The 13564-nt window shown below is 41.4% G+C and overlaps 1 protein-coding gene across 7 annotated transcripts in view; it reads left to right on the top strand.

Annotated features, from left to right (window-relative positions):
• LOC110986046 (uncharacterized) overlaps nucleotides 1–13564 on the top strand; it is an 80328-nt gene that overhangs the window by 22712 nt on the left and 44052 nt on the right. For all 7 annotated transcript variants that reach the window (XM_087139100.1, XM_022247637.2, XM_022247640.2 and 4 more), the window contains exons 6-11: nucleotides 592–685; nucleotides 1322–1383; nucleotides 2966–3043; nucleotides 4759–4824; nucleotides 7585–7654; nucleotides 10739–10864. In XM_087139100.1, coding sequence (XP_086995226.1) covers nucleotides 592–685; nucleotides 1322–1383; nucleotides 2966–3043; nucleotides 4759–4824; nucleotides 7585–7654; nucleotides 10739–10864 — 496 coding nt within the window. The remainder of the gene's footprint in view (nucleotides 1–591; nucleotides 686–1321; nucleotides 1384–2965; nucleotides 3044–4758; nucleotides 4825–7584; nucleotides 7655–10738; nucleotides 10865–13564) is intronic.

The following is a 13564-nucleotide window of genomic DNA, read 5'->3' on the forward strand; positions in this document are numbered from 1 at the left end:
TTGATTCAAGAGAAATATCGGGCTGAATTTATGCATGACTGAGCAAGAACAACACAAGGTCTAACCGACGACCTTGCTCATGGCATCCTTCGACATCAGCCATGCACTATTGCCATTCACCCTCAATCCTCCAAAACCGCCCAAAGGATTTTGGAGGACTGAGGAGGGTTAGGGTTAATGACTTGTTAATTTCCATGCTACTGTTTAAACGTGCTTGTAGTACAGATTTGTTTTTGCCAAGAATAATTTGCACGTGCCCATGTGTGAAACTTTTGTTGTCAGATGACACACATCTTGTCCTTCAGCCTCATGTGCTGCTCAAGTGAAGACAAATCAAAGAGGGTTTATTTATAGACGAGGCCCTCAGACTGTTAAAAAAGGACCACAGTGTATACCCCATGCCATGAGCATATCCAGGAAGCACTGCTTGCCAAGTCCGTCAGCGGTTTAGCCCATGAACGGTCTTATCCACCCTCTCACTAATCTTATTGGAAGCCCTGCCAAGTTGAGACCGCCTGTTATTTAGTTTGTTTCATTTTTTTCTTCGTTTCTCATCCTTCTTTTCCCGTCTGGTTGTACGGCTGTTGGCAGGACTTGTACGCTCACCGCTCGCTGCCGTTCCTCATTGGTAGTCCGGCCTTCATGCAGGATGACAATGTTGGGGTGGCTGATATCACGGAGGAAGGTAACGTGCAACGTTTGATTTTAGTTTCTCCTTTCGAGGAATTTCACGTCGTCTCATTACCGCTGCCTGTCTGAGTCTCGAGTTGGTTGGAAACGGTAGGGTTTTACTCAAATTAGGACCTGATGCATTTGAGACAGCAGGCATTTTGTGTCAGACTCAACTCTTTGACTTCTCTGCTGCTGCATGCATCTATACGTATGTCATGGATTACAGAATGTTGTTTGTATTGTTGATTCATATTAAATCATGTCTCAATACTAGTGCAATTGACTTACTGAAGGATCATTAAAGGATCATTCATGACAGTGATACAGTGTGGCAGGGACCAGTATTTGATGCCTGTACATGTACATGAATACATGTATGGCGTGGAGAATGCACGTTGCACTCAACAGGACATGAATGACATGTTTAAAGTGCAGGCTTCAGAACAGATTTTGCAATAAGAAAATCAGTAATCGGTGAATACTGGTATTTGCAGGATAATGGAGCAAGTGATACGTGTCTATGAAGTACTTACTGTACATGTAGATTTTTCCTTCCTCTCCACGTGTACAACACGAATAAGTGAAATAATGTGCTTATTAAATTATATTTTGTGGGATTCAGTCACAAATTTGTTCATTCTGTGTTCAGAAATGAGTGAGGAAGGATCTGTAAGTGGCTCAGAGAAGACAACATCAGAGTCTGAATCAGAGGTAAGCAATGCCATTACCTTGACAGAAAGAAGCATGAGCTTGAAATCAGCATATGTACGTGTACATTGTAGTATACAAAGTTCATGACCCACGAGTGAAAGTGATCATTAGTGTTTGTCACAGATTCTAATCAGTATTAAGACAAAAGTAATTTGACTGTGATACTTGACTTAACAACGGGCGACATTCTGTACTTAAAGATAAAACCCCTACGTTGTACTGTAAAGTTGTGGTACACGTATTTTGCTCCCAGAAATGCTTGCAGTTCATGTGTACATGTACATGTAAATGGTCTTACATTAGGACCATAGGCCTGCTTTATGTGTTCCAATGCGTATCTGTTATTCAACGCACAAGTGTATCCTATCATTGCTGCTTAGATGTAGTTCTTTTAAAACACTGGCCGCTTTAACAGCCTCTGTGAGATTTGGCCCAGTGGTTCCAAACAGGCCCCTTGCCTTGGCATCAGTTGAGCACTGCATCCTGTATTAGAATTGTCAAACAAATCTGAGAGGGGAAGGGGAGGAAACTGGTGCTTTTTTTTAAGTTAATGTGCGTCATATTCCCTTGGCGTGTTTCGCTGGACAGCTGCGTCGTGGGAAAATGCCATCTCCAATGAGAATCTACAGTTGCAAAGGCACTAACGGCCTGTCTGTCCCCAACTGCTCATTTTAATTGATTCGCTCCTCTCTTGCATGGACCTGCCATCTACGTCCTAAATTCTAGGGGTGTATACATGTACTTGTATGTACATGATATTTAAGGTTACACAGGAAATGTTCATTGGTCTTGGGTCAAAGTTTTTTAACTGGAGTTGTTTTAGGCAAGAGATGTTGACATGGTGCAGGTACATACATGTATGAGTCACTATGGTGGATTTAACTTCATTCTACATGTGCATGTACGTAATCATGTCAAACAGCACTTGTACAATGTGCATTTATGGTGTGGGAGGATTTTGCAATGTTGGAAGGTACAGTACAGCCTTTGCCACTGACTACAAAAGCGCTCCGTGTACATTTACATGTATATATGCACCAGGATGTGTGGAGGAGAAGCATGTGAAGTGGGATATGGTTGTTATGTTCCATACCCTCCCCCTTTTACTTTGACATGTACTTTGGTGCATCACTTGATAAACGCAAGGTGTGTTCTACAGTAGAATACTTTTCAACAACACGCGTTATAACTTCCTGTATAGACAAAGTCTTCTTCACACTTGTACTGATTTGCACTGTGATATTATACTAAGATGGTACATTTAAACATGCACTACAACTGGTCATTGAAACCTTTTCATGATTAGTCATAGGGTTTCTTATTTTCAAACCTTTTAGATTTGAAAGCAAAATTATTCCAACTTGAAAGTTTGTATATATTTCCATCCACTTTCTGTCATTCTGCAAATGTTGGTTGTTAATCTTTCACTTGAGATGAACTGGCTGAACAACCAAGAAATACATGTACATGATGTATTCATTAATCTACAAAAAGGCTCAGTAATTCAGCTCTGCACCGAAGGAACATGAAACGGTTTGTCACAGGTAGCAACATGTTTCTAACAGGCTTTTTCGGTTTACAGTACACCGACGAGAGCGAAACAGAATCTGAGATTGAATCGGATGTTGCAACAAAGAAGAAACCATCCCAGATAGAAAGGGTAGGTACTAGTACATATGTGCTCAGATCAAGTACTCATGCTTTTTAAGATTAAGAGCGAGTGTTCATGGCAGAAAGAGCAGTACTTATCGTCTTCCCATACTTCGCGGAAACCTCTGGAATGTGTTCACATTTTTGGTTGAAATTCAAACAAGCTGATGCAGACAAAATTCTGGCATGTAAAAAAGACACAGTACATGTTTGTGCCAGGAAAAACAAGTATTTGGAATGGGTTTGGTATCTGAAGATTCACCATTTGGCTTCACCTCGAAGATGTCACGTCACGGATTGGTCAGCCTGCTGGAGCAGCTTTCTGCAGTGGTGACCTTATAGGTCAAAGTCATTGTCTGTGAAAGCACGTGCCCTGCATTTGACATGTGTACATTTACATGTATCGTCACCATTTTCATAAAGAGGTGAATTTCACACCAGAGAGTAAAACCTAGGTTTCGAGAAAATTGCATTTGAAATTGGTCTCTTTTTCAAATGCTTATTTTCTCACTACTTAGCATTCTTTTGACTTAACCAATGCTACTGCATGAAAGAAGGGATCTTAAATGACACAGAAGTGCCAATTAACATTTGTAGAGGTCAATTAAATTGTTTATTTTGTAGTAAACAAACAAATTTGCCTCTTCATGAAAATGCTAAAATTCATGTGACTTTTGTCTAGTTGTGAAAATGTGCTATTTTGCTGTAGATGCTAAAATTGTAACATTTGTTATACGTTTCCAGCGTCAAATTTGTCATTTCATGAATACGGTGAAACAAGTCTGCCCATTAATTCGCCCTTTATTGCAAATGCTTTATCTATGGAAGGTAAATTTACCTCTTTGTGAAAATGCGGTTTAGGTAAAATTTGCCCAGGAAAATCATCGTGATTTGGCTGATTTCCGTAGATTGGGTAAAAAAATTATTACACCAAGTTGTAAGCACTGCAAAGCCTGGTTAGTTTTGCCAAAAACCAGAAATTTGACCAAAAAATCATGATTTTGGGGTCAAAGTGGCACATCATGAAAAAGTTGACGGTACATGTACGTGCCCTATTTGTACATTTGCTGTAGATGACGTAACTCATCATTGAAATGCCAGTGGAGGACAAAGTGTTTGCCCATGCCGTATTGTCTGATCAGGTCTTCAACAGAATAAAGAAGAGGGTTTTAGACATGTTTTGCAACCGTGTGAAGGACAGGTTATTAAATCAGGAAAATTGGCAGTGAATAAAAAGTGCTAGGACCTGAATAAGAAACGAAATCTGCATAGTACATCAATAAAGGAGCTACAGGAACATTTCAAAAGGAATACTGAAAATTCTACTGAATAGATAAAGGACTGATATACATGTAAATATGCTTATTTAGTTTACAGATTCTTGTAGAAGTTTACAGACATGTGCATTTCTGCAATATTTTCAGTCACAGACCGCAGCTGATATTTCTGTCAACTTTTTACCCAGGCACGGATCCAAGGGGGTGGGGGGTCGAGTAAGTGCACCAATACCATGGTAAACATGTCATGGTAAATACATGTATGTCATGTAATGTTTCATTATTATTTCCGCTTGTCGGCAAGAAATGAGACAATAAAAAGATCTCTGCTCTGACTCCCGAACCCCCATGGAAAAATTCCTGGATCCGCCCCTGTTATCCCAGTAAAAATGGATGCATTATGATATGTTTAACTCGGTATTATTGTTTCGTTCATTTGTTGACGCAGTCGGAGTCTGAGAATGATCTTTTTGAAGGAGAGAAGTTATCAGATGAAGAAGAGGAAAAACCAAAGGTGTGTTGATGACCATTGAACCTACATGTAAATAAGGATGGATTAATCGTAGAGCCAAATTTCCTAGTTGCATGGGATGGTACATGTACATGTATTAAACCGGAGGTCAGAGTCACCTCATTGGAATTACTGTCACAAATCCAGGGTGAGGACTTGCGGCGCACCTGACCCTTTGTTAAAGGGGTAGATCTCATGGTGCATGTACCTGGAATTTGAGGCTTACCCCAACAGTAGCGGTGCCTGAGCAGTTACAATTTGAACATAAACGTTGGTGGGAAGTTGTTGGTTTGAATTTTCCTCAAACAGCTTGTGAGATTTTTTGGAGGGGGAGGGAGGCTGGTGAGGGAAAATTCTTCAATTTATTCATTCTGTTTTGGTAAGTAAGCTTAAAAGAATATGTGTTCTATTTTGGTTGGTTCGTGTGGTTGATTATAAACAACGCCCTCCATTTGTGGGAAAGATGTGCAAATGAAATATTCTTCCCACATTTTCCCTTCAAAAACAATAATATCCAAACCCTTTGGATCAACCAAGTTAATCGCATTAAGTTGAAAAGAAAAACTGTTTATTTGGACAACCTAGAAATACTGACCTGGGCAAGTGAATACAAATGCAGCCCCCAAGAACGTTTCTTGTTGTTATGTTGATTGAGGATTTTCAGTTGTTTGATTTTTGACAGTCAGCTTTCAATTTACATGTATACAGATGTGCATGGAAATGCGCATGTTTCAAAGTCTCTCAACGTTCTGGCGTATATGAAATTACCAATAGATACACAGATTTCAAAATGTACAATGTGCTTGTACCCACCTCCACAGACATGGAGCACTTCCTGAAATGCCAATTTGCCCATCATGTTGGGTCACACAAAAACCTTTATAGTTCATTGTTGCATAACATTGAAGGGAACCTCAAATAGTCCTTACAAGTCAGCCATATTGACATTGAAAGTGAGTTAACTCTTCATTTTGGGACCTTGAGAGATTCACTGAAAGAGTAAATTAATGGAACTTCTGTTGAATTTGTGTCAGTTTACTTTGATTAATAATTTTACAAATATGATAAAACAAACTTTGATGTTTGTGCCAGATGAGGGCCTGTTTATTTCACACAGATTTTGATCTGTGATCCCAATGTTGTTTCGCTCTATCAATTAGATGGGCTCTGGTGTTAGTGAATTAACGGCAGATCACTGATTGCAATCCAGATCTGCTGGAAACAAACAGGCCCTTACATGTGGGTAGAAGCAATTGAAAAGCACGCTTGGAGCCTACATGTACATGCACATGAATCCCCAAATAGTCAAATACCATCCCTCTCAACAGTGAACAATTTTCAAAACTGATTCGATAGACAAGTTTAAAATGGCTCTCTCAGGAGTTTGGTCCTGGAACAGCTGTGGTGCCAACACTGGTCAAAGCGAGCAGATTTCTCACGGAGCCCTCAGGATTTTGTCCTTTGGCCAAAAATAAAAAACAGGCTGAGTCACTTTTCTCAGTCATCAGGTGTTATCCTGTTTGTTCCTGTTAAAGTTGTTATGGCATTGGATTCAGAGAGAAATGGTTATTCGCCTTTCCTCTATAAAGCTTCCCTGCAAACTTTTATTCTCTCTTAGACTAGGGTCATATGGTAGGTATACTTTAAAGGCAAGCCACTTGTGCTTTAATAGTTGTGGTTGGACAGGGGCTGTTATTTTTACTCTTGTAGGAAGGCAATTTTTTTCCATTTGGCAAAATTACACACAGACACGGGCCATTGAGTCATACAGTACATGTAGGTGTAGGTATAGCTTGACTTGCCATTTGTATACATTCATGTACGCGTGCATATACAGGTATTAGTGGTTTTGCTCACATGGGGCTAACCTGGGGGTTCTGCAGGGAATCCCTATAGGGAAGCTGCTGCAGGGATACAGTATACATGTACATGTAACTCATGTAATGTCGGCCCACTGGTTTGGCTCCATTTACAAATCTGAAGTCGGGATTCACAGAAAATGAGGCACATTTTCAGAAAGAGGAAAAGAGTTCTGAAGCTAGGAAAAGTACACGTGCACATAATTTGGATGATGGAATTCTACACTGTATCGTTCATTCCCAGAATTGGTCATGTAAACAGGAACTTTTCAAAAGCACCTCAAAAAATGAAAATGGGCACTCAGTATCTTTACAACACTCCCCCATAGATTTTGGCCTTGAACACATATGTATCATGTGCTGCTAAAAGACCTTTTCTAATTACATGTACATGTACTCAAGGCAATTATACCTCAGTAGATGTACATTTTGTAGCATTTGGATGCCACATGTATGTTCTCGTCAGTGTACACTTACATGTACCTGCGTGCACAAGTCAGTGTGTTTTGACTCATACACGTAGCCTTCAAAAAGCACAACCAATCTTATTCATCGTCATTCCTTTCATCGGTAACATGTGGACTGCACACGGAACCAATTTAAATGTTATGTGTACCAGTATGTATGCATTTTATCCAAAGTGCATGTACAACATTGTACATGAGCTTGTTGAGGCTTAACTTGATCTCCTTTCAGTTGCCAGCAAGTACCCACCATATACTGTATGTGAAATTTTTTTTTTGGGGGGGGATGTCACAGCTCAATCCCTGAGACTTGTAATTAGTCTTTTTACTTAACTTGTCCATGAGATTTGTGATGGACCTTAACTACTTACATACATGTATGCATGATTGTATGTGCACCTGACTTCTTCAATGTATTTATGTGATGATTTAAACGCCAGGGTGGAGCATTGGCAGACGAGCTGGCAGCAAGGATCGGTACAGCACCCCAATCAAAGGCTGATGACGATGGTAAGTACATGTACATGTACCAGGTCCACTAAAGAGGCAACTTGGTACTTGCATGCATTATGTTGCATGTATTGAGTCATGTTTTACTGTACCACCGACAGAGGAGAAGGCATTGGGCTTCGTTCATCTTGTTTCCAACACTCTCCTTTACACAAAGCACAGGCAGTTACCATCCGGGACAATACACTAACCACTGAGGATAGGGTCACATCCCTTGGCTTCCTTCGTGGTCTGTCCTCGTCACGGTAAATTAAAACAAATACACATAGCGTGTTCTGAAAAAACAGCTGATGTAACTTTGGCAGCTGCGTGTTTGAAAAATGCAGCCACCTACATGTACATGTATAGCTGAGATCAGTGCAGTGGTCACATGGTGGTTTGGCCCACCTACATGTGCATGTACATACAGCACATTCTCATTCTCAAACAAGTTACAACAGAACATGTAATTCCATACCATAGTTGGCATTTTACATGCACTCCAACATGCACACAAACTTGTACATGTACTGCACTTGTCTGTCCAAGCAAGTTTGCACAGCAAGATACCGTCTGTCACCATTTCAGAGGAACACACTGCCCACATGCATCTTGCCTTCAGCTGTTCCATTTTTGTCCAATATCCGTTCCACCTGGACATGATTACAATCTAGGATGTAGCTACGGGAAGGGAGGGACGATCCATGCAAGCCAGCGTAGCACCAGTGGCAACTCAGTCCCTCCATCTTTAAGTTGAAGCTGGGTCGTGCTACCCCAGGGGATGTCGTCCCCCCTCCCCATAAAGTGACCCCGTTTGCCTAAGAAAGTGTTAAAGTTACTGACAAAGGGGTGAACCCGGAGCTCAATTTTCTACCATGTTCTCATGGGATAAAATACTAACCAGGCTAGTTAGCCCAGTTTTGTCCCAGTGTGAAGAATGCGCCAATTGCTTTCTGCACAGGGTTGATTTTTGATAGATGCGGGACACTTCTCAGCTTGAAGAAATAGCTATGTGGTTCAGACAGTGCAAACTATCAAGTAATTTCAATAGATCAGAAGGGTTGGTTTTTATTTCTGCCAACATTTTTTGTTGCTTTGAGAATCTTGTGCCAAAAACTTAGACAAGGTTACCATGGGTACATGTATAATTGTGTGTCATTCTACCCCTGATGTGTTATAATTCAACCTGCCTAAATTAGTCGTACATGTACATATATGGAGTGTGTACACTAGTACCAACTCAGCTGTTAAGAGAGATGATAGGCACTTGAGCGCCATTGCTGTCGTGTTTTCTGTGCCCGCGGATTTATGCCCATTCTGATGAAAATTAATCTTTTACAGTCTGTGATATACCGGTACATGTACATGTATGTGGAGACAAACTAAAGTAGAGTTTCCCATACACTTGTTCTTGCCGGCGACTGATCACACAATACCATCTCGCTTTGCCATATGGAGTCACTACCTTCCCACACCCCTATTTTCTCTCCTGAATAGATTGCAACCCCTTCCCCCTTCCGCCCTTTTTGCAGCTCTCAAATTCATGGATCCGTTCACCGAATCCTTTGACCAATCATTCATACCAGAAACACGATAGAGAAAGACCATGTATCTTCTGTAGGGCCCTGGACCTCATGCAGTGACTCGTAATACACACGTTTCTTATCTTCCCCAAATTTGTGGATATGACTTCAGACTGTGATATTAGTGCACTTCCTTTGGAGAGAGCTGAAGTTGGACCATTCCATTCCATTCCAAGGTGTGGCACAGTTGCTCAGTTTAGCTGAAATCAATGTTCTTGGAGGCTAAATAAAGATGGCCGCTGTCAGTTTGTAAATGTGAATCAATCACAAAGGGTCATAGGTGAAAATGTCTGGACCACCTTTCAAACAGTTTAATTGGCTAAATATTATAAGTTAATTCCATGGCAGAGGAAAAATCTGCCACTTTTGCTGAAGAAGTCTACCCCTATCTGAAGAGTTTTCAGTATCATTCTCCTAGAATAGATTTCTGTTCGCGCTTCCTCCACTACAAGTTTCTAGCCTTTTTTTTGGCATTGGTTGCTTTCACAAAGGGGCTGGAGCAATTGGAAACAGTACTATCGGCAGCACTGCTTTTTTTTGCAAAGGAAAATTGGAATTATACTGTGAATTGTGATGGAATCTGCTGCAGTTTGTTGGTACATATACCAGGTACCTGTGGTTGAGAGACTTATGCAGGATTGACATTACTGCTGTGGTTGAACTCTGCTGATCTGTACAATCTGCCAGAATGCTCTTGGAAATATGTTGTAGACGTACATGTATGCAATTACTGGATGTGCATGTGTAAAAGTCTTGACGCTACTTGCTCAGTCGTAGATTGGATCACAAGTACAAACCTTATGAATTCTGTATGTGGATATACAATTTAAAAAGCCACCAACGACTTCAGGAAGGACTTCAGCCTTAATGTCTCAAGAAGAAGTTGCTGATGTACTAGAGTATTTAGTACTATTACCTTACTAAAATACTCAAAATTTGTTGAAATTCATACTCACAAAAAATTCGAGTTACATGTCCGTGTACCTGCATATGCACCCTAAGGGCTGTTTTCATAACTTTTGAACAAGGAATCCAGGGGTATTCTTGATGAAGGTTGGCCTATATTTTTTAATCTGACAGCAAAAGCTTTATGAAAGGTTGAGATGGGATCATCACCCGTGCTTCCATTTTGGAAAAGCATCTGATGGATTCCCTGAGAGAATCCCTCACCTTTGCTGACCACACTTCAGTTCCTAGGACAGACAGGAATTCCGTGCCAAACTTTGCATGGAACAGATCCCGGTCGGGGATTACAGCGTCACGGTGACAGCGCGCAACGGCCATTTCTGCCTGACCATCGCAGAGCCCGAGGAGACTATGCCCAGAAAGGCCCGCGACGAGATCCACAGCGACTGTGCTCGCGACTCCTGCCGGCTCTGCCAGCGTGGCAGCACTCACATACGCACAGACGGGGCCTCCTGCCACACATGCAGTGGGGGCGTGCCCCTGCGAAGCATCCACCGGCGGCTGGAGTTCAACACGGGCAGCCTAACCACCCATTTCTTTACCCTCTTTGATGCAGAGACCAAGCGTGACCGCAGTATCTCGGAGGTCAGTGGCACGTCTACCTCCAGCAAGGGCAAAAAGCGGAAGAAAGGGACAGCTAAAGATAAGTCCGGCAAACGGAGGTCAGCCTCCAAGACAAGTGGTGAGTCATGATCTTCAAATGTCCTGTGATCCTTTAGGCATTTGTGACCTGTTACCACAAAATGAGCTGAAAGTTGGAATATTCAAAAACTGAGATATTGGTATTTTGGAATTCAGCATAAAGAGAGCTTTTCAATGGCATGCACATAGAACACTTTGGGTAAAAGTGCAAGGTGACTATGTGACATTATTCTGGCAGCTTTGCGTCCTTGTTCCCAACATTGTTTCAACATTTCTGACCAGGCACAAATAATGCTATCATCTGTTGAGAAAATGACATTTTTAAATATGCAAATCTGGGAAATGCTTGGAATTAAATAGGATACGGGTTACTCTCTCCAAATATTACCAAAACCCCCAAATTGACCTCCACTTCAATATAACTTTGAACACTCAAAATAGAAAAGAGTGGGAAGCGACTTTACTCTCATTTTGTCTTGACAGGTCACATTTTAGACCTTTCCATCTCTTTTTTGAAGTAGATGCAGCTTTCCATGTACTTTTTGTTGCTTTAAGCCTGGTTTCCATATCAACGTAAGAAACGCAGAGAGCAACATAATCAAGACACAAAGCAGACAAATGGAAATATTTCAAACGAAAGGGTCGCCGATAACGCAAACCAGCCCCAGACGGATTGGCAAAGTTGAGTCGCTGAGTAGGCCTATGCAAACACGCACGCCGGCATGAGGGGCGTACAACGATGTTTCTCTCGCTTAGTACCACTCATGTTGTCCATTTTCTCCTTATTACTTGCACATGAAGCCCCAGTCGTCAACAAAATAGCTGACCATTACAGGCCTCGAATTTCTTTTTTTTTCAGGGCACTGCCATTTGGCATTGGTGGACTGGCTGAAATAAAGGGCTGTAATGCCAAATGTGAGGGCAGTAATGTCAAACGTGAGGGCATTAATGCCATCAGCGTACCAAAGTTATCGGCATTAATGCCATCCCAATTTTCCTTTTATATCGCATGAAAATGATTCAGGTGTAAGAAAAAGTAGGATACGCATTATACCTGAACATGTCCATGATAAGTGCTGAACCAGCAGCCAAGTGTTGAAAGGCTTCGGCCTGTTCTGACTGCAGCCGTTCTTTCCTCGGCATTTTGCGTATCACAAAAACTGGCCAGGCCAGTGATTTTGCACACAACATACGTGAGATTTAATCCGGGTAGTTCCGATCGACCGTACCGAAGTCATGTATGTACAGTTCGGATCGCGCGCGACGCGTAGCACTAAACTGCAAACACTATATTGCAGTGTTAGTCAAAATACTGCCCCGACCATACAGTTGTCCTGTGTGCACGAAAAACGTGGAGCTCTCAATATACCGATAATGCGTACACTTTGATGAGCACTTGTTCTAGACTGACATTATTGCATGGTACATTAAAATACTTGGCTTGGGCATACGTTGTTATGTTAAGTCGCTGGATAGGCCGGCGGGTGTCACCTGTGCTGTGCTCTGCTTGCGATCGTGCAGCGTGCATGGAGCGGGCCGGGCCGCCAGTGCGCGGTGGGCTGAGTGTACGATATTCCCACATACACACCGTGCACGCACGCCCTGCTTTATGCGTGTATGCCATGTGTTTGGATGGTGCGGCGCGGTGTTCTGGTCGAATGTGAGCAATCAAGGAACGATGCGTTTGCCACTTTCCATGCTGCCTTCCACATACCTCGCTGAACAGGGGCAGTCGATATGCACATGTAGGGCACTACGGCCAAGAGAAAAAAGGGCACTGCTATCTAGGCGGTGAAACACGATCACTTTTCGGAGGCACCATGGCCAAATGGGAGGGCACCAACGTCCTTGGCCATCGTGAAATTCAAGGCCTGCTATTAACAAATTACATCAAAGTGCAGTATCAGTTTGGCTTTAAGAGCCAACATTGCCACCTGAAAAGGCATTTTTTGCTAAGATTTTCCGAGTTTCGGGCGCCATTTTGATAAATTTTTTGGGAAGAATGACGTCACACAGCGTCTTTTCCACGACTGTATATGTCTTGATGTCTTGCAGACCGTCTGCATTACAAACAACCATATGGAAACCAGGATTTAGTTTTATATAGATAAGAGATGTTCTTTTAAAACATGTAAACTTTGATACATGAGTCTTACCCTGTAACTTAAAGAATTCCGTTGTTTTTCCCTGAACAATACTTTATATTAACCCTAACCCCCTTCAAGTTTTCTGTAGGTAATCTGTTGAACATAATGGAATCCAACAACAGAAAAAGTATGAAGCTTGCTGAACCCCACAGAACCCAACAACCAGAACAAAAGGCCTTTCGTTCACTGCTGGCATGAACAAAATCCCACAGAAAGAAGCTACTGTTGGATATCATTGAGTTAGCGATGTTCAGTGCAATTCACTCCCATTCAGTACGATTTAGTATTTCAGGTTTATTAATCCATATCTCACAGCAATAGCCTGAATTACACATGAACACAAACATACAAGTAATTTATATAAAGTTTACATTAAAAACAGTCAACCCTAGAATAAAAATGCAAATCTAATCTACAGAATTCTTTATTTTTAATCATTACAATAAATGACTAATTACTGAATTATAAGGTATACTTAACTGGTACTAAAAATAGCAATTAAGTGCATGTATGTAATCAAAAATGAATTTTAAGAGACAATCATATTCCATATTTTACTTCCTACAACTTAAATTTATTAAATCCTCAGGTGG

Source organism: Acanthaster planci, linkage group LG07 (genome assembly GCF_054643075.1).
Source record: "Acanthaster planci isolate LZ-2023a linkage group LG07, COTS_SCS, whole genome shotgun sequence".
NCBI classification, from domain to species: Eukaryota; Metazoa; Echinodermata; class Asteroidea; order Valvatida; family Acanthasteridae; genus Acanthaster; species Acanthaster planci.